Source organism: Entelurus aequoreus, linkage group LG02 (assembly GCF_033978785.1).
Source record: "Entelurus aequoreus isolate RoL-2023_Sb linkage group LG02, RoL_Eaeq_v1.1, whole genome shotgun sequence".
NCBI classification, from domain to species: Eukaryota; Metazoa; Chordata; class Actinopteri; order Syngnathiformes; family Syngnathidae; genus Entelurus; species Entelurus aequoreus.
Window position 1 is genome coordinate 92,594,936 of NC_084732.1, and position 21,607 is coordinate 92,616,542.

Consider the following 21,607-nt stretch of genomic DNA (forward strand, 5'->3'; position numbering starts at 1 on the left):
TCACAAGAAACCGAATAGCTTTGTCTTTGACCTTTTTTTTTTACTTAAAGAAAGCAAATTAACATATTATATGAGAATGTTATGTTATTATTATCTTTAACCGAATCACAGCAGTGCTCAAATTTAAAAAACAGCATTCCCTCTCATGTGATATTGCTTAATTAACATTAATGATGTGCACTTTAACAACTAGGCTTACAACTATACCTAATATATAAAGGGGTGGAAAAGTGACTATTACCTGCAGGGCAAACATTAGCTAACCAGAAGGCAATAACAATGTAAACAAAAAACACCTGCTTAAAAGATCTAATACGAATGTCCCTGAGGAATGTAAGGTGGGAGTACTGTAATTACCTAATGTTACATTATTATTTTCCATAACAATTTAGCCCCCTCCACAATATTAACCCGACGTTAAAACAGAACTAGCTATTTATTGATTAGCAATTGCCGAATCATGTAACATTAGCTTAATGCTAAAAAGCCAGGTTACTATCACATTCTGTAACAGACAAATAATTTCATGTAGGCTAACGTTACCTACCTGCTACCTCTGTCTTTTTCTCGTTTGTCCTCCTCTTCTTTTCTATATTTTTTTCTTCCCTGGGCACCTGACAGTTTTGGCCGTTTTGACATCTTGTGTTGATTTTTTGATGTGGTAAGAGTCATGATACGGGAAGGGAGGGGGCGCACCGTGCGGGGGGATGGGGGGGCGTAATGTTGTAACAAATAATATTTCTATTAAATTGGCTTTACTTTGCATTTTAATTAACGTGGGATTATTTTTTGTATTTAGAAATAATAGTACCAAGTTGGTAGCAAACATGGCGCCTCTCCGTTAGTTACTTACCCTCTCTATACACCGCTCTGTAAGGAAGAATTTTAGGTCGTGGTGCTGTCTCATTATTTTAGAAATATTTAATTTGCTTGATTTTTACTTTTAACATTTTAGTTTTTTACATTTTTTCATGTGTAAAAATGGTAGTCAGGAAAGAGTTACCACAGTATTAATTTGTAGACTGTTTGACTGAATGTTTGACTACCATGTTGAAGATCTGAACCCTCACCTAAGGCCCACCTGTACAATAGCAACTCATTGATCCACTATACTTGGAGAAATAAGACGTGTGTACATAGAAAACGTTTTGAATTCAGCCCAGCAAAAATGGCAGCAAATCCCAAAGTGAGGTTTGTTTATGTTTATGTTTCATAAAGTGAAAACAAAATGTATTGATTTATTCTGACATTTCAGCAATGGTTGAAAACATGGAATAAAAAGCTGAAAAACAGCAGCAGACTAAACATTTATTGGTCCTGATGCATGAATTATTGGATGTCAACATGTTACAATCTGATTGATTGGCGGTCACACTTGAGAAGAATGCAAAAAAAGGCCCAAAGAAAAAGCAGCTTGTCCAGTAAAGTCAAAACCTGATGAGATGTTTAATGTTGTAAAGTCTTCTTTAATCATCTGTCTTTTCCTCACCTTGGTAATGTCGATACTCAGGCTTGAGCTCCCAGGTGTTCTTATGTGTTCCCTTCACGTTGTAGATGCCAATGTCACGCAGAATCTCCTTTAAATAAATCTGTGACAAGAAAATATTCACATCTTGACGCAACTAAGTCAAGATCATTGCAGACTTGTAGGAAAAGTCCATATTTACTCAACACTCGACCTATCAAGTCAATAACTTTTTCAGTTGACTGACAAAACGTGTTTTGGTCTTGGAAAAGTCACCTCATGAACTTACTTAATTTACTTTCATCAGTTGCTAGGGCGATGATGAAGGTAAACATGGAACAATATTTATAAAGTTGACTGTGCATCTCAAACCATTCAGTCATGGCAGTAAGTTGTAATGTAATACTTACATACACTCATTTATCAAGTTGTATTGTAATACTTACATACACTCATTTATCAAGTTGTATTGTAATACTTACATACACTCAGTTATCAAGTTGTATTGTAATACTTATATACACTCATTTATGAAGTTGTATGGTAATACTTACATACACTCAGTTATCAAGTTGTATTGTAATACTTACATACACTCATTTATCAAGTTGTATTGTAATACTTACATACACTCAGTTATCAAGTTGTATTGTAATACTTATATACACTCATTTATCAAGTTGTATGGTAATACTTACATACACTCAGTTATCAAGTTGTATTGTAATACTTACATACACTCAGTAATCAAGTTGTATTGTAATACTTACATACACTTTTATCAAGTTGTATTGTAATACGTACATACACTCATTTATCAAGTTGTATTGTAATACTTACATACACTCATTTATCAAGTTGTATTGTAATACTTAAATACACTCATTTATCAAGTTGTATTGTAATACTTAGAGACCCTCATTTATCAAGTTGAATTGTAATACTTACAGATGCTCATTTATCAACTTGCATTGTAATACTTACTTACACTCATTTATCAAGTTGCATTGTAATACTTTAATACACTCATTTATCAATTTGTATTGTAATACTTAAATACACTCATTTATCAAGTTGTATTGTAATACTTACAGATGCTCATTTATCAACTTGCATTGTAATACTTACTTACACTCATTTATCAAGTTGTATTGTAATACTTAAATACACTCATTTATCAAGTTGTATTGTAATACTTAGAGACCCTCATTTATCAAGTTGAATTGTAATCTTTACATACACTCATTTATCAAGTTGAATTGTAATACTTACACTCATTTATCAAGTTGAATTTAATACTTAAATACACTCATTTATAAAGTTATATTGTAATACTTAGAGACCCTCATTTATCAAGGTGAATTTTAATACTTACACTCATTTATCAAGTTGAATTTAATACTTAAATACACTCTTTTATCAAGTTGTATTGTAATACTTAAATACACTCATTTATAAAGTGTATTTTAATACTTAAATACATTCATTTATGTAATCCTTTATGATAAATACTAACAATATTTTCATGATCGTGTACCATTAACGACATTGATTTTGAAGCACCATTGAGTACACTGATTTTAAAGTTACCTTTGAGTACACTGATTTTAAAGTTACCTTTGAGTAAATTGATTTTAAAGTACCATTGAGTACATTGATTTTAAAGTCCCACTGAGTATACTGATTTTAAAGTACCACAGAGTACATTGAGATTTAAGTTTTCATGTTAAAATAACGTAGTGTGTGAAGTGTTTAAAGAGCATAGGAAGTGTGTTGAGGGCTTGTAAAGACTTTAAATGCACATAATATTCTTATAAATCATGAAATAAAACATGAATTCCCCTGGTCCATGATAATGTTAGCGGTTGTTTGTCTTACCACAGGTTGTTTGGTGATGTCCACCAAGTCTTTGATGTTGTAGTACTGGTGCTTCTCAAAAGCAGAAAACAACATGTCCAACACGTGTTGTTTGTCAGCTCTCGCTCGCTTGCCCTCCTCCTTCTTTTTCCTCTCGTACTCCATCTAACACACAAAGCAGATAACTTCACATAAAGGTTGGCAACATTCATACTTCTTAAAAATATGCGGCCACAGCCCACATTCAGTACCTAGTAGTACCATGTGATGTTATTTAGTATGAGAGTAGTATCGACCTAGCTGCTTTACTTCTATTTTCTTAGTAATAGTATTTTTAGAATATGTGGGACTGCTGCAGGCAGTACTTTGGACACCCCTGACTTCAATTGTTGTGCACATTCTCTGTCATTACTGCTGGTTTTGTCGTGATAATTTGTTGTGGATTGTATTTCATACTGTGGAATATATTACTTAGGTGATTCCTTTTAATTACATGATTGAAGTATTTAAATGAATATGCTTTTCAACATACATTTCAGAAAATTCCATACGGATAAAATGGCATCGTTTTTGGACAAAATGTGTATATTTTCCTTTTTTAAAGTACTGAGTCAAGGACTGGCACAGTTCCTAAAGTAGCATTGGGCGGTTGTTTGTATTTCGTCACGTGATTTCTTCCCGGAACCAAGATGGCTGCTGTACAGCAAGCAGCATGCAAACTACAGCACAAAATAGGCTTAAATCTTCCTGCAAAAAGCAGATACAGGCAAAAAAAAAAAATCTAACATATGTGCTCCAGACATCATTCTACACGACTAAACAGATGAAAACTTGGAAAAGCATGGAGGTCCACAACTTATTTGTGTGTGGCTGGGTCAAGGACATTGGTATTGAGACTCTCCCCGATAAATATGCATAGTTTTTGTTCGGGTAACGTAGCATTTCATGATTTAACTTCACGTCTACTGCCATGTTTGTTGTTGTTGTTGTTGCACGTGCTGTGTACGAGTAGTGTGTTTTTCCCCGACTTTATCAAAATATAAATATAAATGTCAACATTGTGTATGTGCTGAAAGATTAATTTATGATTGTTTATCAAAATATAGATGTCAACATCGTGTATGTGCTGAAAGATTAATTTATGGGTGTTTATCAAAAAATAACTAGAGATGTCAACATTGTGTATGTGCTGAAAGATTCATTCATGATTGTTGTCTTTGGGTAAAACTTAACTCTATAAGGTTTTGCTCACATTTTATTTATTTTATTTCGACTCACCGAGTTGGTGCTTTTCGAAACATTCGTAGCAAACGTGTTTAAGAAATACAAATAATACCAAGATAATACTTAGATGTGAAATAGAAAACGTTAAAAGTAAATCAAACAAAGTGTTAATGAAGTGATCACTGCAAACTTGTGCATTCTCCGACTCTGCTCCCTTGGACTGGAGTGTGAGCTGCATGCTTTTCTCCTCAACGTTTCGTAAAATCTTGCACCCTTCCGCCTTTTTGATTACCCCTCCAAGAACTCTGAAGAAACGCTTATCCTTTTTCCTGATGTGAATGATTCGTAAAGCCGAAAACAACACAAGCGTAGGGCCTTTTTTCTTCTAGAAAGGCTAAAAGGCGCCTAGAACCCATTGGGAACAGCTAGCTTGACCACCACGCGTATTTAATGGATGGGACATGGTATTCCAACACCCTTTCTTGCATGGTTCATGACGTGTGCAGTGAGAATATTAATATGTTCTTACGTTGTAAGCATGGTTAGCCACAGGTTTGTAGTTGTTGGTGACTGCTTTGGCCAACTGCTGCGACAGCCGGATGGGCTTGGAGGACTCTTCAATTTGTAACCTGGAATACAATCACAACATATTTCTTCCATTTAAAATACTACATGCACGTTTACATGACATTATCCCTGCTGTAGACATAAACATCAAGGGTTGGAATTGGGGGCGGGGGTTAAATCACCAAAATGATTCCCGAGCGCGGCCACCGCTGCTGCTCACTGCTCCCCTCACTTCCCAGGGGATGGGTCAAATGCAGAGAGTAATTTCACCACACCTCGTGTGTGTGTGTGTGTGACTATCAGTGGTACTTTTGAATAAATAGTTAGGGACAAGACAAACAACTCACCTCTTTAGCTTCATATAACTTTCGCTAACAGCAGGCCTGCACTCTGCTCTCTGCACCACCACTCCCTCCAAAGCTATTTTATCTGCGAATAAAAACAGAATCACAACTTAAGTCCTAACTCTCAAATTGCTATAAAATGACGTTTAAGACAGATATGTGTGTAAAAAAAACCTTGGTAAATTATATTATTGGCATTATTGAATATCTTAGTAAAGTCATTGCTTCTTCCTTTCTTGTTCGTGGGGTAAGAGTCATGTATTTTTTCATTCTATTGTAGTCCGATTGAATACAACGTGGATAACATCAAGTTCCTCCCACACACTTGCTGGTCACAAGCTAATGATAGTACTGTATATATTGTATGTCCATCATCAGTGTACACAGTCAAACTATATTTCACTAAATATGAAATGTTTGGACCAGGGTCAATGTTACTCAGCTTGAACTTACATACATCTCCTATACATCAATATATATATTCATCAATATGTATCGTCTATACATCAATATATGTATTCATCAATATGTATCTTCTGTACATCAATATATATATTCATCAACATGTATCTTCTATACATCAATATATGCATTCATCAATATGTATCTTCTATACATCAATATATATATTCATCAACATGTATCTTCTATACATCAATATATGTATTCATCAATATGTATCTTCTATACATCAATATATATATTCATCAATATGTATCTTCTATACATCAATATATGTATTCATCAATCTGTATCTTCTATACATCAATATATGTATTCATCAATAAGTATCTTCTATACATCAATGTATATATTCATCAATGTGTATATTCCATACATCTATATCTTCTATACATCAATATATATTCATCAATATATATCCTATTTACATAAATATGTATCTTCTATATATTTATATGCATTTTCTATACATCAATATATATCTTCTATACATCAATATGTATATATATATATATATCCTATATATATATATATCAAAGTGTTTCTTCTATATACATCAAAGTGTATTTTCTATATACGTCAATATATATATCTTCTATATACATCTATATATATTTCTAAATACATCAATATATATATTTTCTATACATCGATATGTATCTTCTATACAGCTGCTGTATGTATGTCTGAGTAATTACAGTATACACAACTATGTGCAATCTTTGAATATAGTCATCCCTCGTTCATCGCGGTTAATTGGTTCCAGGCCAGACCATGGTAATCCGCGAAGTAGAATTATTATTAATAAATCAAATATTTTCATTGTTAGAGCATATAAAAACATATATAACGTTTATAACCTTCTAAATAAGCTTTTAAACATAATTATAGCCCTTTAAACATTAAAAAAGGATATATAGTCACCTTCACACACACCTGATGTATTAGCTTTGAGTGTGTTCTACTGTAGATTACAGTACCCACTGGTAGCCTGGAGGATTCTCCAAGCGTAATTGCTATAGTTGTCACCCGGCCACCACAACACAACCACTACCTGGAAATACGGCATCACAACTTGGGTAATTCCTCTGAGTTAGAACTGGGCTTCCATGTGCTGAAACCACGGGAATAAGTTGTTTGGCAAAAACCTGGTCAACTTGATTGTCGTGGTAAAGATAGCGCTAAGATTAGCCGCCTTGTTGTTAGCATTGTTCACCTTTAACTCGTGCTGGGTGACTGTCTTTATCGACATAATAAGTAAGACTTCAATTAACACTTAATTAAGTACAAAATACGTAGCATTTACCGCAATATTTGAGGTGTGGTGTGGTGAGAGACGACTGTAGTAATAAATATAGACATTCTTGGGCCCAAAATGTGACTTTAGTAACCCGAGTGATCCATGTAGGGTGTCTTGAAACTTTGCACAGAAATGTTTGTTGCTTCAGGCTTTACACGAAGGTTAATGCCAACGTTCTGGGCAACAAACAACACAACACTAATAATTCACAGATGACACTCATTTGATTGTGTGATTTTCGGCGATGCAGCTGAATCACCCGCTGGCAAAAATGGTGAACTCACCTGGACCAGCCCCTGCCCCCGAACCTGAGCTGCCACCATCAGATCTCTCTTCTGATTGGCCTACAGGGGGGGGAAGGGAGGGAGGGATGGTAAAATAAAAATATATGGATATATATGGGCAGGGGAAATGGATAAAGGAGGGGATCGAACAATCAGAGCCACACCCAGGGTTTAGTTGCACGCCAAATAAAAGTCACCTCTGCTGAGCACACCAGCGAACACGGCAGCAAAGCAAGCATGCTCTCACAAGCACACAAACCCTCACACACCACAAATTCATATTCTGCAGAAATACGCTAAAATTACAATACATGCAAACACACATAACAATAGTAAAGTCTAATCAAGGTGTATTAAAATAGACTTCCACTAACAGTATTTTTTTAATAATCTCAGCTGGCGTCATGCCAGTTTTCTACATTTTACACGAACATGATTCATAAATGCACGATTGCAAGCTCACCAGCACCCATAGCAAGAAACACCAGTGTGCGCACACGCACACACACACACTTTATTTCAAAGAAACACAACAACCATGCATGTGTGATGCTATTGCAAATTAGCAATAACATTATTAATAAGTATTGATTTGGTTTACTCCATAGTAGAAGTACAGTGTTCTAAATGGGGCCAGTGTGTCTGATTTTGGGAAATAAACATGTATTTATTAATTTGTTTAGCATTTTGTGATACAGGAAGGTAACACTTCACCGTCCAGGTGTTTTAAGTGCTGCCATTTCCCGGCAATCATGCTACACAAAACATTGACTCCATTATTCGTTTTTAAAAATAGAAAATACAAAGTTAGCATCAATGTTAGCTTCCTCAGAGTTTGGTGAATATATGTCCATTAGTAGAAATGTTTGTAGTTTTATGTTAACTGTGTTCCGTTAAATAATATTTGTTAAGCCTTTGCATAAGTTAAAAACATCCCAATGCTAATTTTCGTTAGCCTGTCAATGGGCTCGTCCATTGTATGTTAGCATTAAGCTAGCCAACATTTATCTTGTAAGTTGTATTGGGGTTTTTTCAGTTTATACCAAACTGTATTGTTGATTTAACGTGATTCTTACATGTATGTGCACTTCATATGAATTTTAATGTTTTTTTCTAGGTGTGCTTAGTTTTACAGTAACTTTATTGTGGAGACTAGCAATAAACAACCTCAAGTTTTTTCATCTTTAAATGTAAACATATCTGCCAAACTACAATGCAACATTGTATATGTATAATCATGTATGCAATATAATATGTACAACATTTTTTAGCGTTTAAAAAAATAAAAATAAAATGATTATACAATGTCATATTGAAACCGCCCCCCTGTCACAAATATATTGCCGCTCTATGGGAAACAATGTAACTTATTATTTTTGTAATTAGTACCGGTAGTGCTTATTGGTCTGTATAAAAATAAGTCATAAAATAAACGTGATTTTACCCAGCAGACTAAAATATAATAATTTACGTAACAGCAGCAACAGAAGCGTGTCTTAGAAATTGACAACTGCCAAAAAAACTCTCAAGCGAACAAAAAATGTAATGCTGAAATTAAAGAATCTCAAACAGTGTGCAGTTTCTGGAGTACCTTTCTGCAAGGCTTTGGGTCCAATGCAGTCCCATACTCAAAGTTTATAATAGACTACTAATTGTGTAAAAAAATGACAACATTTTAGAGATGTGATGTTTGTGAACGAATCGAGTGAAAAAGCTCTTTCAAGGGATTGACAAGAACCGATTCGTAGTCATGAGCCGTTTGTTAGGGAGCTGTTTGTAAGTCACAGGACTGGACTGCAGTCACACCGACTGAAAAATCCAGAGAGTCAAAAGAAACGTAGCAACATTTGGATGCACTTTTGGTTCATTGTTTTGTTAAGTCGCCTAGTTTAGCTGTACACATTTCAACCAGGGTAATGCAATGTTTTATGCTGGAATTAGCCAAAAAGCTCTCTCCCGGTTGCAGTTAGTCCAGAACGCGGCAGCACGACTTTTAACAGGGGCCAGGAAACGTGAGCATATAACCCCAATTCTTCTGAGTTTGCACTGGCTCCCTGTTCATTTTAGAATTGATTTTAAATCCTTGCTGTTTGTTTTTAAAGCTTTACATGGACTGGCACCTCAGTATATCTCGGACCTCATCCAAATTTACACACCTGCGCGCGCTCTGAGGTCCGACAGCCAGCTCCAGCTCGTGGTGCCCAGGACGAGACTTAAAACCAGGGGAGACAGGGCCTTCTCTGTGGTCGGCCCTAAACTCTGGAACACTCTGCCCCTCCATGTTCAAACTGCTCCCACAGTGGAGTGTTTTAAGTCTCGTCTTAAGACCCACTTTTATTCTTTGGCTTTTAACACTACGTGAGTTGTGTGGTCTTCTGTCCTCTGTTGTCCTGTGTGGTTAGGGTTAGGGTTATAAATTTTGATGTCTATTTTACTGTTTTAATTGGTTTTACCCTTTAAAATCGTTTTTAATCATATTTATTTTTTATATTGTCTCTGTATTGGTTTTCTATTCATTTATTCTTTGTTTTTATTCAGTCATTGGTGTAGCATAATATTGTTTTTAATATTATTTTTAATATCGTTTTTAATATTGTTTTTAACATGGCTGTGCAGCACTTTGGAAACATTCTTGTTGTGTAAATGTGCTATATAAATAAAGTGGATTGGATTGGATTTGTATTCATGTTCATATATGGTGCTAAATATTATGTTTGTTTTTTTACACAGTATTCCGGATGTATTTTCTGTATAGGCAATATTTTTCCTGTATTGGTAAAATGCTGTTGCGTGGAAAAATCTTACAGTAAAGTTGATTTGCATGGAGGTTATTTTTTAGTTTTTATTGTGCCACAAAACGTATTATGTGAGAGAAAGTTCACTGTCAAAACATGGGCATAAGATTACACATTATGCAAGGTTTACAATTAAAGCCCCGCTTAAGAACTTTCAGTTTTGGTTGATTTTGGCGGTGCCAGTGGACCAGAGCGGAAGTGTTTTGCCAGAAGGAAGACCAAATGTCCCATGATGACTAGCGCGTATAGTGTCAAACTGACATGATAACGCCACAATGATTCAGTGTTACTGATCTTTCACAGTAGGAAGCTACATATTTTACTCAAACTTTATATTTGCGTTTTGCACTTATCGCAATGTTTTTTTTCTTTCGACAGTACTTTTGTTACCTTGTTGCATGGCTGGTCGTGTCCGTGTAGAACTGTAAACTATCACGCTGGTGGCTATTTATTGCTACCACACAAATTGACATCACTTACTAGTTTAGCAGGAACACAGCCAAGGCAGCAATGCTTGAAATTCCCTCCCCGTCTATGAGCTCACGCCAGCGAGTGAAAGCCGGGCCAATGCTGATCCTTGACTGTCATTTTAACCGGGTAGCCTCCCTATTTCTTTTCCTCAAAACGTTGGAAACGTTTCTTTGGATGTTTTCTAGCTTCTGTCATGATAGAAGTAATTGCACGTAGGCGTTCGCATCGACTTCCGTCTTTTTAACGAGTGGGGAAAGGGGGGGGTGACATGCCGTAAAGCAGGGGTGTCCAAACTTTTTCCACTGAGGGCCGCACACGGAAAAATTTAAGCATGCGGGGGCCATTTTGATATTTTTCATTTTCAAACCATAACAAAATATATGGATTTTTTTTTTTTTAACCTTTAGGGCTCCCGGGGTCCATAAAGGGTCTCTGTCATTAAAACGTTCAAAATAAGTCAAATTATTATTTTTTTTTTTAATTTAATGCTTACAGTAAATCTCCATATCAACTTCAGGTTGATAAAAAAGTAAAAATTAAAAAAAAAGGTTTTATGCCTTTTCTGTCAAAGACAACTTTGTTTTTTATAGCAAAACTGAAAATATGCAGTATTTAGTAATTAGAGCTCTAAAAGATCAATAATGCAGGACAATTCTTTAATATTTTTGAGAAATCAGTGAAAATATTAATAAAATCCCACTAAATATGTTTGGGATCCAAAAGGTCCCCCACTCATAAAGTGATACATTTTTATTAGTTTTTTTTTACTTTCAACACTTAAGTTACGAGATCAAACTTCAGATATATCTGTCCATTTTACGTTTGAACTATTGTTTTGTTTGTTTTTATGCTCTTTTGTCAAAGAAAACGTTGATGTTTTTATATGGCAACCACACAATATACGCAATATTTTTTCCACATAAAACATTTTAAAGTGACATTTTTTAAGTAATTGGAGCCTTCAATAGGTCAATAATTCATTATAACATAGATTTTTTGTATTTTTTTTTGGAGCAATAGCAAAAAAATAAAAAATTAAGAAAAACAAAAGAAAAAAAACAGCCTGCATGGCAGCTTTGTGTCAACATTGCAACTTTTTCTCGTTAGATTTCACCTCATTCCACTTTTGTAAATGTTTTTTTTAATTTTTGCAATACTATCAATTTTGCAATTTTTGCAGAATGTGTGGCGGGCCGGTAAACAATTAGCTGCGGGCCGCAAATGGCCCCCGGGCCACACTTTGGACACCCCATGCCGTAACTCAAGTCAGCACATTTGTAGTTTTTTTCCTCAAAGTCGCTAAGTGCCAGTGAGAGCGATACAGACCCCTTAGTCCAGGCCTGGGCAATTATTTTGACTCGGGGGGCCAAATTTTGAGAAAAAAATGTGTCTGGGGGCCGGTATATCTATTTTTAGGAACACTAATACAAAACCTCACAATAATGTCTGATTGAAAGCTAAAAACGTTATGACAGACCGCCTTAAAAAATGGGATTGAATTTTTGATTTATTTTACTGAATGAGACACCCAGAATGTACATGAAAATAAAGAATGTGGGATTTACAATATTAACTATGAAGGATAAAACACTGAATATTGACAAAATATTAACGTCACACCCCCTCTCCATCCACATATTTTACAATCAAGCGAAACGAAACAAAAATGCAACAAACAGCGAAATATGAACGCGAGGGGTAAAAAATAAACCCACCTACAATCTGATATATCACTAAGCTTTAGAACTTTGTTGTAAAAATGTATTTCCGCGTCTGTCCCTGACACCCACATTTCAGGCTGGCCGCTCTGGAAACACTCTGTGGAAACGCTCCCCACCCACACTGCTTGGTGTCTCGTCTGAGCTGCTGTGACTTAGATGACCATAGTAACTAATTACATTACCATAGTAACTAGTATATCATGCAAAAGCGCAGATTACAACCATTGAAATACTTTGTATAGTTGAAGACTTACGGTAATTAGAAAACATCACTGCCCATCATAATGGCAGCTACACTTTCCATCTTAAAGATCTAAATAAAATTTGGGGGGAATGTCCGACGGGCCAGATTGAAAAGCTTAATGGGCCGCATGTGGCCCCCGGGCCTTAAGTTGCCCAGGTCTGCCTTAGGCTATGGCAGAGGTGTCATTCAACTAGTTGTAAGTCCATGTATCGTCCCAAAAGTTATGAAAATATTTTTATGAAGGTTGAAAAGTTACTTAGTGCTGCTTTAAAACAGATGAAATTATATTATATTTTACAATATTTCCCAAAAATTGAGTATACTAATATATATATACAGGGTGATTCAAAAAGAATACACCAAAATCATCACACCAGGGTTTCCCACACATTCATTCATTTGTGGCGGCCCGCCACGAAAGAATTACGTCCGCCACAAAAAAAAAAAATTAAAAATTAAAAAAATCAAAACATTTTTTTTTTTTTTTTTTGTCATCTCCAGCTTCTCATGGCAAATCATATAGTTGATGTAGATGCCCATATAGGCTGTTCAGATTTACTTTACAAAAGAGAAGTGTAGGATACTTCTCTTGTTGCCTTATTTGTATTTGACTTTATTAAATGTATTTATATTAGAAACACAACATGTGTATATAACAAAGGGTGCAAAGTCTGCAGGCAGTAGGAAACACATGGTTAAATGTAGGGAGTAAAACTGATGGCAGTCTAAAGTTCAAGATTTTTGGAGCTCTTTGTTCAGTGGATCAGATGTTTGATGAAGCTCTGTGTCTATCTACCACCACTACTGTTTTCTGTTTATTTGTTACTGACTGTGGCAGGACACCTCTGCCTCTGTTTCACTTTATGTTGCTGGTAAATAATATGCTTGTAGTAGTAGGCTAAAGTTAAATTATTTAGTATGCACTAATTAAAGGGGCAGAGCTTTGAGACATTTTAGCTTTTATATTTTATAAGATATATTTTTTGTAAGAACCACAATTAATAAATATATTTCAGTGAATAACTTATTGTTCAAATCTGTATATAAATATGTACATAAAGTGTTGTAATTATATTGTAAAATGGATGGATGGATGGACGTTTAAAACAAAACTGTTATTAATTAGTAAGTATACATTTTTTGAGCCTTTTTAGAGAAAACCAAATCATTGTAGTAAATTATGCAAATTACTCGATGATGTCATGGTGACCACGCCCATAGCCACGCCCCCACCGCCACAGGTATCTTGGCAGTTTATGGGAAACACTGCACACATTTATTAACTTCTAAAGCAGGAGTTATCCAAGTTTTGTTGCGTTACAATTTCACCGTTGTGGTCACGTGATCCTTTCGGCGCCGTTCAATTGTAGCAAGACCCACGTGTTTATTTACCCTCAAAATGGCGAACAGCAGCAGCAATCAACACGGTGGGTCGCGGCATCCTGGGGCGCGTTTGGGAGGAATTCTCATATCGTCTTGATGTTCTCCGTGCATGTTGAGCACTTGTAACGCATGAAATAAATACTCAAAGTGTTCAAGCTAGGTTTTCTATTGTTTTTCATTTAAAAAAAATATTGAGCGATAATTTTGGCGTATAAATAAAATAACGAGTCAGTGTTTTGAACGGCTTTGGCTCTTTGACGGGAACGTCTCTTCAAGATACGACTCCGTTCAGAGAGCCTAGAATACCATTTCTACAAAATACTGACTATTTATAGTCGAGCGTGTAATTGTGACTCATTTGTTAACGTTAGTGGTGTGCTACATATAGCATATACAGACATGGTCAAAAGTGTACATACACTTGTAAAGAACATCATGTCATGGCTCTCTTGAGTTTTCAATAATTTCTACAACTCTTATTTTTTTGTGATGTAGTGATTGGAGCACATACTTGTTGCTCACAAAAAACATTCATGAAGTTTGCTTCTTTGATGAATTTATTATGGCTCTACTGAAAATGTGAGGGTCAAAAGTATACATACAGCAATGTTAATATTTGCTTACATGTCCCTTGGCAAGTTGACCTGCAATAAGGCGCTTTTGGTAGCCATCCACAAACTTCTGCTTGAATTTTTGACCACTCCTCTTGACAAAATCGGTGCAGTTCAGCTAAATGTGTTGCTTTTCTGACATGGACTTGTTTCTTCAGCATTGTCCACACGTTTAAGTCAGGACTTTGGGAAGGCCATTCAAAAACCTTCATTCTAGCCTGATTTAGCCATTCCTTTACCACTTTGAGGTGTGTTTGGGGTCATTGTCCTGTTGGAACACCCAACTGTGCCCAAGACCCAACCTCCGGGCTGATGATTTTAGGTTTTACAGAGAGTAAATGGGACAATGAAAAAGGAGGATGTCTTCCAAATTCTTCAGGACAAGCTAAAGTCATCAGCCCGGAGGTTGGGTCTTGAGCGCAGTTGGGTGTTCCAACAGGACAATGACCCCAAACACACCTCAAAAGTGGTAAAGGAATGGCTAAATCAGGCTAGAATGAAGGTTTTAGAATGGCCTTCCCAAAGTCCTGACTTAAAGGTGTGGACAATGCTGAAGAAACAAATCCATGTCAGAAAACCAACAAATTTAGCTGAACTGTACCAATTTTGTCAAGAGGAGTGGTCAAAAATTCAAGCAGAAGCTTGTGGATGGCTACCAAAAGCGCCTTATTGCAGGTCAACTTGCCAAGGGACATGTAAGCAAATATTAACATTGCTGTATGTATACTTTTGACCCTCACATTTTCAGTAGACCCATAATAAATTCATAAAAGAAGCAAACTTCATGAATGTTTTTTGTGACCAACAAGTATGTGCTCCAATCACTACATCACAAAAAAATAAGAGTTGTAGAAATGATTGTAAAGTCAAGACCACCATGACATCATGTTCTTTACAAGTGTATGTAAACATTTGACCACGACTGTATATAATAATACAATAGTTTATTGAACTTTTTTATAGTGACACTGAAGAATTGCACACTTTGGGAGAAACCATGAAGATGTCAAAGAAGAGGAACAAGCAGGTAAGACAACAACGTATGGACAGGCTGCACACACGGGCACCTCCACCAACCACCAAATCAGTATCAACTTACCTCTAAGCTGCGGAGCAAAAAGTGAATAACATCTTGTGTCTCTAATTTCAGACAGGTAACAAAGACTCTTAAAGCTCACCCGCTGATGATGCCTCGGTGAAGACCGCCAGTGTCTGACCTCCCACCGTCTGCATGGTTAGCGGGTGATCCCGAGGTGCAGACACCGTCTTGTCTTCCAGACCCTCGATTACGGTCAACTCTTCATTTAATGTGAAAGACACCTGTAAAGTATCATCTTTGTTCAAATATGCATTTCCTGCTGTCTCGTCATCTCTCATGTGTGCTGCTAAGACAAAATAATTTTAGCCTCCATGCACATTTTAGGGGAAATAGTTGAAATAAACAATTTTTCTGCTTGCCATAACTTTCAGTGCATATTAGAGATCGACCGATACGGTTTTTCATGGCCGATCCTTATTATTAGTAGTCAAGGAGGCCTGTGACCGTTATCTGGAGCTGATATTTATTCATAGTTGAAGTTATTTCAACATGATTACCGGTAGTGGGTAAACAGCTGGACATGGCTTAAAGTTGTTTCTTCACAATATTTTTAAGGAAATGTCAGGCCATTGTTTTTTATTGGCCCACGACACATTCTGAAGACAAAATAAAAACATCGCAAATTAGAAAATTATACGATAAAAGTAGAAAAAGCATTTTTGGGAAAAATTCAATGTGAATGTCAAATGCATAAGCTAAACGTCAATTGTAATGTTAGCATGCTATGAGTTAGAATGTGTCAAGTACCAGGTCATATGACTGAAGCACATATAAAATTACCTTAAAAAGTTAGCGCTAACAGCTAGCATGTGTCAAGTACCAAGTTATATGACTGTGGGGTTTTGCTGCGTAATTGGCTAAAAAAGTAAGCATAGTAAAATGCTAACAGTATGTGTCAAGTACCAAGTCCTATGACTCTGAGGTGTTTGGCTGCAAAATTGGCTTAAAAAGTTAGCACGCTAATGTTAGCTTGCTAATAACATATGTCAAACACAAAGTTATACGAGTCTGCGGCATTCGACTGCAGACTCTCATAATTTTTTTCTAATCAAGTAATCGCTGCAGCTCTCATAATGTTATTCATTGACCAAAAAAAAAAAAGTCCCTTACCTCTGGCTTTCCTTGGTTTCCTTTCCTTAAAAGAAAACAAACCTTAGTTGATGACGGTGTGACAGTTCACTTACCACCACGTTCGTGCTTTTTTTTGGGGGGGGGGGGGTTGCACATACTTTGATATTCTGAGTTTCCCAACGTCGCCTCTTCCTGTGGCTTTTGCCCATTGTTGAGAAAGATACTTAGGAACCTGGAAGCAGTCACAGAGCGTTGGTTTATTATTTTGTTGACAAAGGTTACGTTGGGTCCTGGATCCCCTACGGTTAAGGTTGCTAACCGTCCCTTGAAAAACGGAATTGTCTCTTATTAAGTAAGAAAATTATGCCTTCCGTATTGAGTTGTCAAGGGACGCTCTTTGTCCCGTATTTTTATTATTACAGTGAGAGTTATAGACTTTTTTGATATCTTACAGACTAACTACAACAGCTGATATGGACTAAGCTAATGGATGCCAGTGTGACTGATCGCTCATTGACTTTTCTGGCATCGGTTCGTTTTGCCTTGGCTGCTGTCACTACCTCAGAATTTCGTAGAAGTTTTTTGTCCAACAGGGAAGCTACATGTGGCTATCACTTCAATGAGGTACATGCTAACTTAGTAGTAGCAGGTGTCATTCAACAACTCTGCTCTTTGGTTGTTAGTATGATTATGTCTTGTTATCAAAACACTAGTTGTGTATCGAAATGGTTTAACACAAACATAATGTGTCTAGCTTTACACCAAATCAGATTTTTTTGGACACAGATCAGGAGGTAGTCCGAATCTGTTTGGAGTCAGATCTTTTCAAATGTGACTGCAGTTTAAACGGCAATGAGACTTGATTGCAACTTTTACGTCATCTTTGGTCGAGCTACGTCATTGGTGTGCACCAAGGAGAAGAAGATAGTGGATTCAATTATCTTCTTCTTTCTGTAGTTGTTTTCCATCATCTGCCTACTTCCACTACACAACAGGGTCCGTGTACCTTCTGTTCATTCTATTTCCAATTCTGAAACGCATATCAAAAAATAAAGTTAGGGCCGTTTTTCGATTTGTAATATATATGGCAGATTTTAAAACAAACAAAAAAGGGTTGATTCTTATTAAAATATTGCCATAAAATTGGATTATGTGCCGTTTTACTTTTATGGATTTTTATTTTTCCAGATAAACACAAAAATCTAAAAAATCTTCATCCAAAATGCAAAATTGCGTGGTTATCTGTGTGATGACAGATTAAATTTTTAGCATAACGCTTACATCTTTGTTCAGCAGGAGTCCTATTGATCCGTGTACCTTCCGTTCATTCGATTTCTTAAATGCAAATCAGAAATCATCATTTCTGAAACAAAAGTTGGACAAATATTTGATAAGACTTTTTTAAAACGACAACAGGACTCCTGCTGATGTTAGCGTCATCCTTAAAACATGCTAATCGCAAAGGAAAATCTAAAACTGTCATCACACAGATAGCCACGCATTTTTGCATTTTGGATGCACATATATTCGATTTTCGTGTTTATCTGGAAAAATAAAAATCCATAAAAGGAAAACAGCACAAAATCCAATTTTATGGCAATATTTGAATGAAAATCAACCCTTTGTTTGTTTTAAAATCTGCCATATATAATAAAAATCGAAAAACGGCCCTAATTTTGTTTTTTGATTTACGTTTAAGAATTGAAAATAGAATGAACGTAAGGAACAAGGACCCAACAGCCACGGCACAAATACTCTGATCTGCGGTGGTCCATGTTTACTTGTGTAGTAGACACTTCCTTGTTAATTTACCAAATCTGGTCAACTTCCTTCATTCTCACATTATTGAACTGCGAATGCAAGGGACGTCGAGGCCACTTTGGGGCCTGTGCGTTTACATTGGAGTCTGATAAAGATCAGATTCTATTTGTAAACAAAACAATCAGCTGGAAAAAAATCAGGTTTTAAAAAATAAAAAAAATCTGATTTGGACCACTTTGGCCTAAACTTAGTCATAGTGACACTACAGGAGTCTCACAGGTAATATAGTACCTCAGCAAAGGGTCAAACAATATTTGCTTTAACTCTGGGTACAGAATTTCTGAAAGTATTCACTTCTGACATTATGCTTCTATTAAATGAAATATTACCACAATATAGCATAAAGACAATCACCAACACAGTTTGGGTGGAGATTTACTTCATAAATGAAGCCCAAATAAACGCTGACAGTCATTAATAAAATAGAAGTATCTCACCTCTCTTTTTGTGAAAGTAGTTCTCATCGTGATGAAACTGTGTTCCATAGTAAAGCTGCACATTAAATTTATACCGTTCTAAGTGAAGTTATGTTAAAGAAAGACGTTTATATTTATTCTGTTGAGCACGAACGATTTCTATTTAAGACCTATAAACACACACAAAAAAATTATTAAACAATTTGTTTCCCATAAATTCGTATTATTCCAAAACCTGCAAAAGGTTGAATAGAAGCAACACTGAAACATTCTAAACAAACAAGAACAATCCAGTTGCGTCCGTAGTATAAAACTTATTTCACACAAATAAAAAAGGAGAAACAAAAATTGGGTCTCTTTTTTTCTCCAATGAGTTAGCTATTTTTTCCAGTAAATACTAACTCATTTTGACAAATATTTAATTGGTGTGGCACATCTTTTATAGAACAAAACATTTCGGAAAAGTCCATAAATATATGGAGAATACTTTCATCCAATGAGCTGCATTTACGTAACTCTCCCACAATATTAGTACCACCAAAACAGATGTAATTTTTTTACTTTGTTTTTAGTCTTGGTAGGGAACACTGAACGGCTCCTTTCGTGTGCGTTTATATAGAAAGATGAATAAAATATACTCTAAACTTAAAATGTATACCGTTCTAAGTGAAGTTATGTTAAAGAAAGACCTTTATTTTTATTCTGTGGAGCGCGAACGATTTCTATCTAAGACTTAAAAACATATTTATTCATACTGTAAGTATTTTGCACACAAAAAAACAAAAAACTAATTTCACACAAATAAAAAAGGAGAAACAAAAATTGGGTCCCTTTTTTCCTTCCAATGAGTTAGCTATTTTTTTCCAGTAAATACTAACTCATTTTGACAAATATTTAATTGGTGTGGCACATCTTTTATAGAACAAAAAATTTCAGAAAAGTCCATAAATATATGGAGAATACTTTCATCCAATGAGCTGCATTTACGTAACTTTCCCACAATATTAGTACCACCAAAACATAGATGTAATTTTTTTTTTTTACATTTTTAGTCTTGGTAAGGAACACTGAACGGCTCCTTTAGTGTACGTTTATATAGAAATATGAATAAAATACACTCTAATCCTAAAATGTATACCATTCTAAGCGAAGTTATGTTAAAGTAATATCTTTATTTTTATTTTGCGGAGCGCAAACAATTTTTATCTATGTCCTAAAAACATATTTATTCATACTGTTAAGTATTTTGCACAAAAAAAACATTAAACAATTTGTTTCCCATAAATTCGTATTATTCCAAAACCTGCGAAAGGTTGAATAGAAGCAACTCTGAAACATTCTAAAACAAACAAGAACAATCCAGTTGCGTCCGATCAACTTGTGTGCGTAGTATAAAACTCCATCCATCCATTTTCTACCGCTTGTCCCAACTCATTTCACACAAATAAAAAAAAAATTGGGTCCCTTTTTTCCTCCAGTGAGTTGGCTATTTTTCCCCAGTAAATACTAATTAATTTTGACAAATATTGAATAGGTGTGGCGTTTATAGAACAAAACATATCGGAAAAGTACATAAATATGTCCTTATATGGAGAATACTTTCATCCAATGAGCTGCATTTACGTAACTCACCCACAATATTAAAACATCGATGTTTTTAGTCTTGGTAAGGAACACTGAACGGCTCCTTTAGTGTGTGTTTGTATAGAAATATGAATAATTTACACTTTAATCTTAAAATGTAGCCGATAATCTTAATTTGATTCTGTTAGCCATTAGCTGCGGCCTGCTAGCCACGCTAGCCTGGTTTAGCATATTTACTGTTTGTCGCAAATGTTGTAAGTGTGCACATACCTTTACCAGCCACACGCCCGTGTTTAGCTTGGCACCAGTTAAATCAACTTCTCCTTTCTCCGACATAGTTGTTATTTTTGTTCAATTCAACTAGATTTGGTAGTTCGAGGTGGCGAGCGCAGTAGCGCATGCGTGAGTTTCAGAGCCTTGCGCGGATCGATACTGGGTTGTCGATACCGTCCATACCAGATATTTACGATCTCATATCGAACCTCAAATCAAAATATCGACACTTTTAACACATTACTGATTTTAGATTATGCATACAATTACCAGGAACACACTGGAAAGTTATTAATAAAGTACTATATATCTAATGTATGCAACCTTATGTATAATATGACAGTACATTGGCAAAATAGCATTGATTTATTCAGATGTGGTTTTGAAATACACTACTTTGTCAAATGTACCAGACACACAAAGTATCAGTATCACCGATATCAGACTGAGTTTACTCAGTATCACATCGGGAAGAGTGCTTTATAAAATCCAGTTGTCATAAAAGCAGCTAGGAGCTATGCAACTTATTTCATTATTTTGAAACCAATACATCTAACAGTTTCTTGCATTATTTAAAAAATGAAGTGTTTTAGGCAGGAGGTGAAATTAATCCTT

At 35.6% G+C, this 21,607-nt stretch overlaps 1 protein-coding gene across 2 annotated transcripts; it reads right to left on the bottom strand.

Annotated features, from left to right (window-relative positions):
• Positions 1 to 1,248: 1,248 nt before the first annotated feature.
• LOC133641375 (general transcription factor IIF subunit 2-like) lies at positions 1,249 to 21,142 on the bottom strand. Of its 2 annotated transcripts, XM_062035154.1 has the most exons (9): positions 20,990 to 21,142; positions 17,057 to 17,130; positions 16,938 to 16,962; positions 15,907 to 16,048; positions 7,504 to 7,563; positions 5,461 to 5,542; positions 5,076 to 5,175; positions 3,344 to 3,487; positions 1,249 to 1,589 (listed from the first exon to the last, which is right to left on the bottom strand). In XM_062035154.1, exons 1-9 carry the CDS (start codon positions 21,053 to 21,055, stop codon positions 1,467 to 1,469), a joined length of 816 nt encoding a protein of 271 aa, XP_061891138.1. In that variant the 5' UTR covers positions 21,056 to 21,142; the 3' UTR covers positions 1,249 to 1,466. The 2 variants fall into 2 exon arrangements, with proteins under 2 accessions (XP_061891138.1, XP_061891139.1); XM_062035155.1 differs by lacking the exon at positions 7,504 to 7,563.
• Positions 21,143 to 21,607: the final 465 nt, after the last annotated feature.

Coding starts and splice junctions, on each gene's coding strand:
- LOC133641375 (XM_062035154.1), bottom strand. CDS start 21,055: ATGTCGGAGAAAGGAGAAGTTGATTTAACTGGTGCCAAGCTAAACACG. Junction 16,963..17,056: donor GGGAAACTCAGAATATCAAA/GTATGTGCAACC, acceptor TTTTCTTTTAAG/GAAAGGAAACCAAGGAAAGC. Junction 7,564..15,906: donor CACCGAGGCATCATCAGCGG/GTGAGCTTTAAG, acceptor CCCCCCCTGTAG/GCCAATCAGAAGAGAGATCT.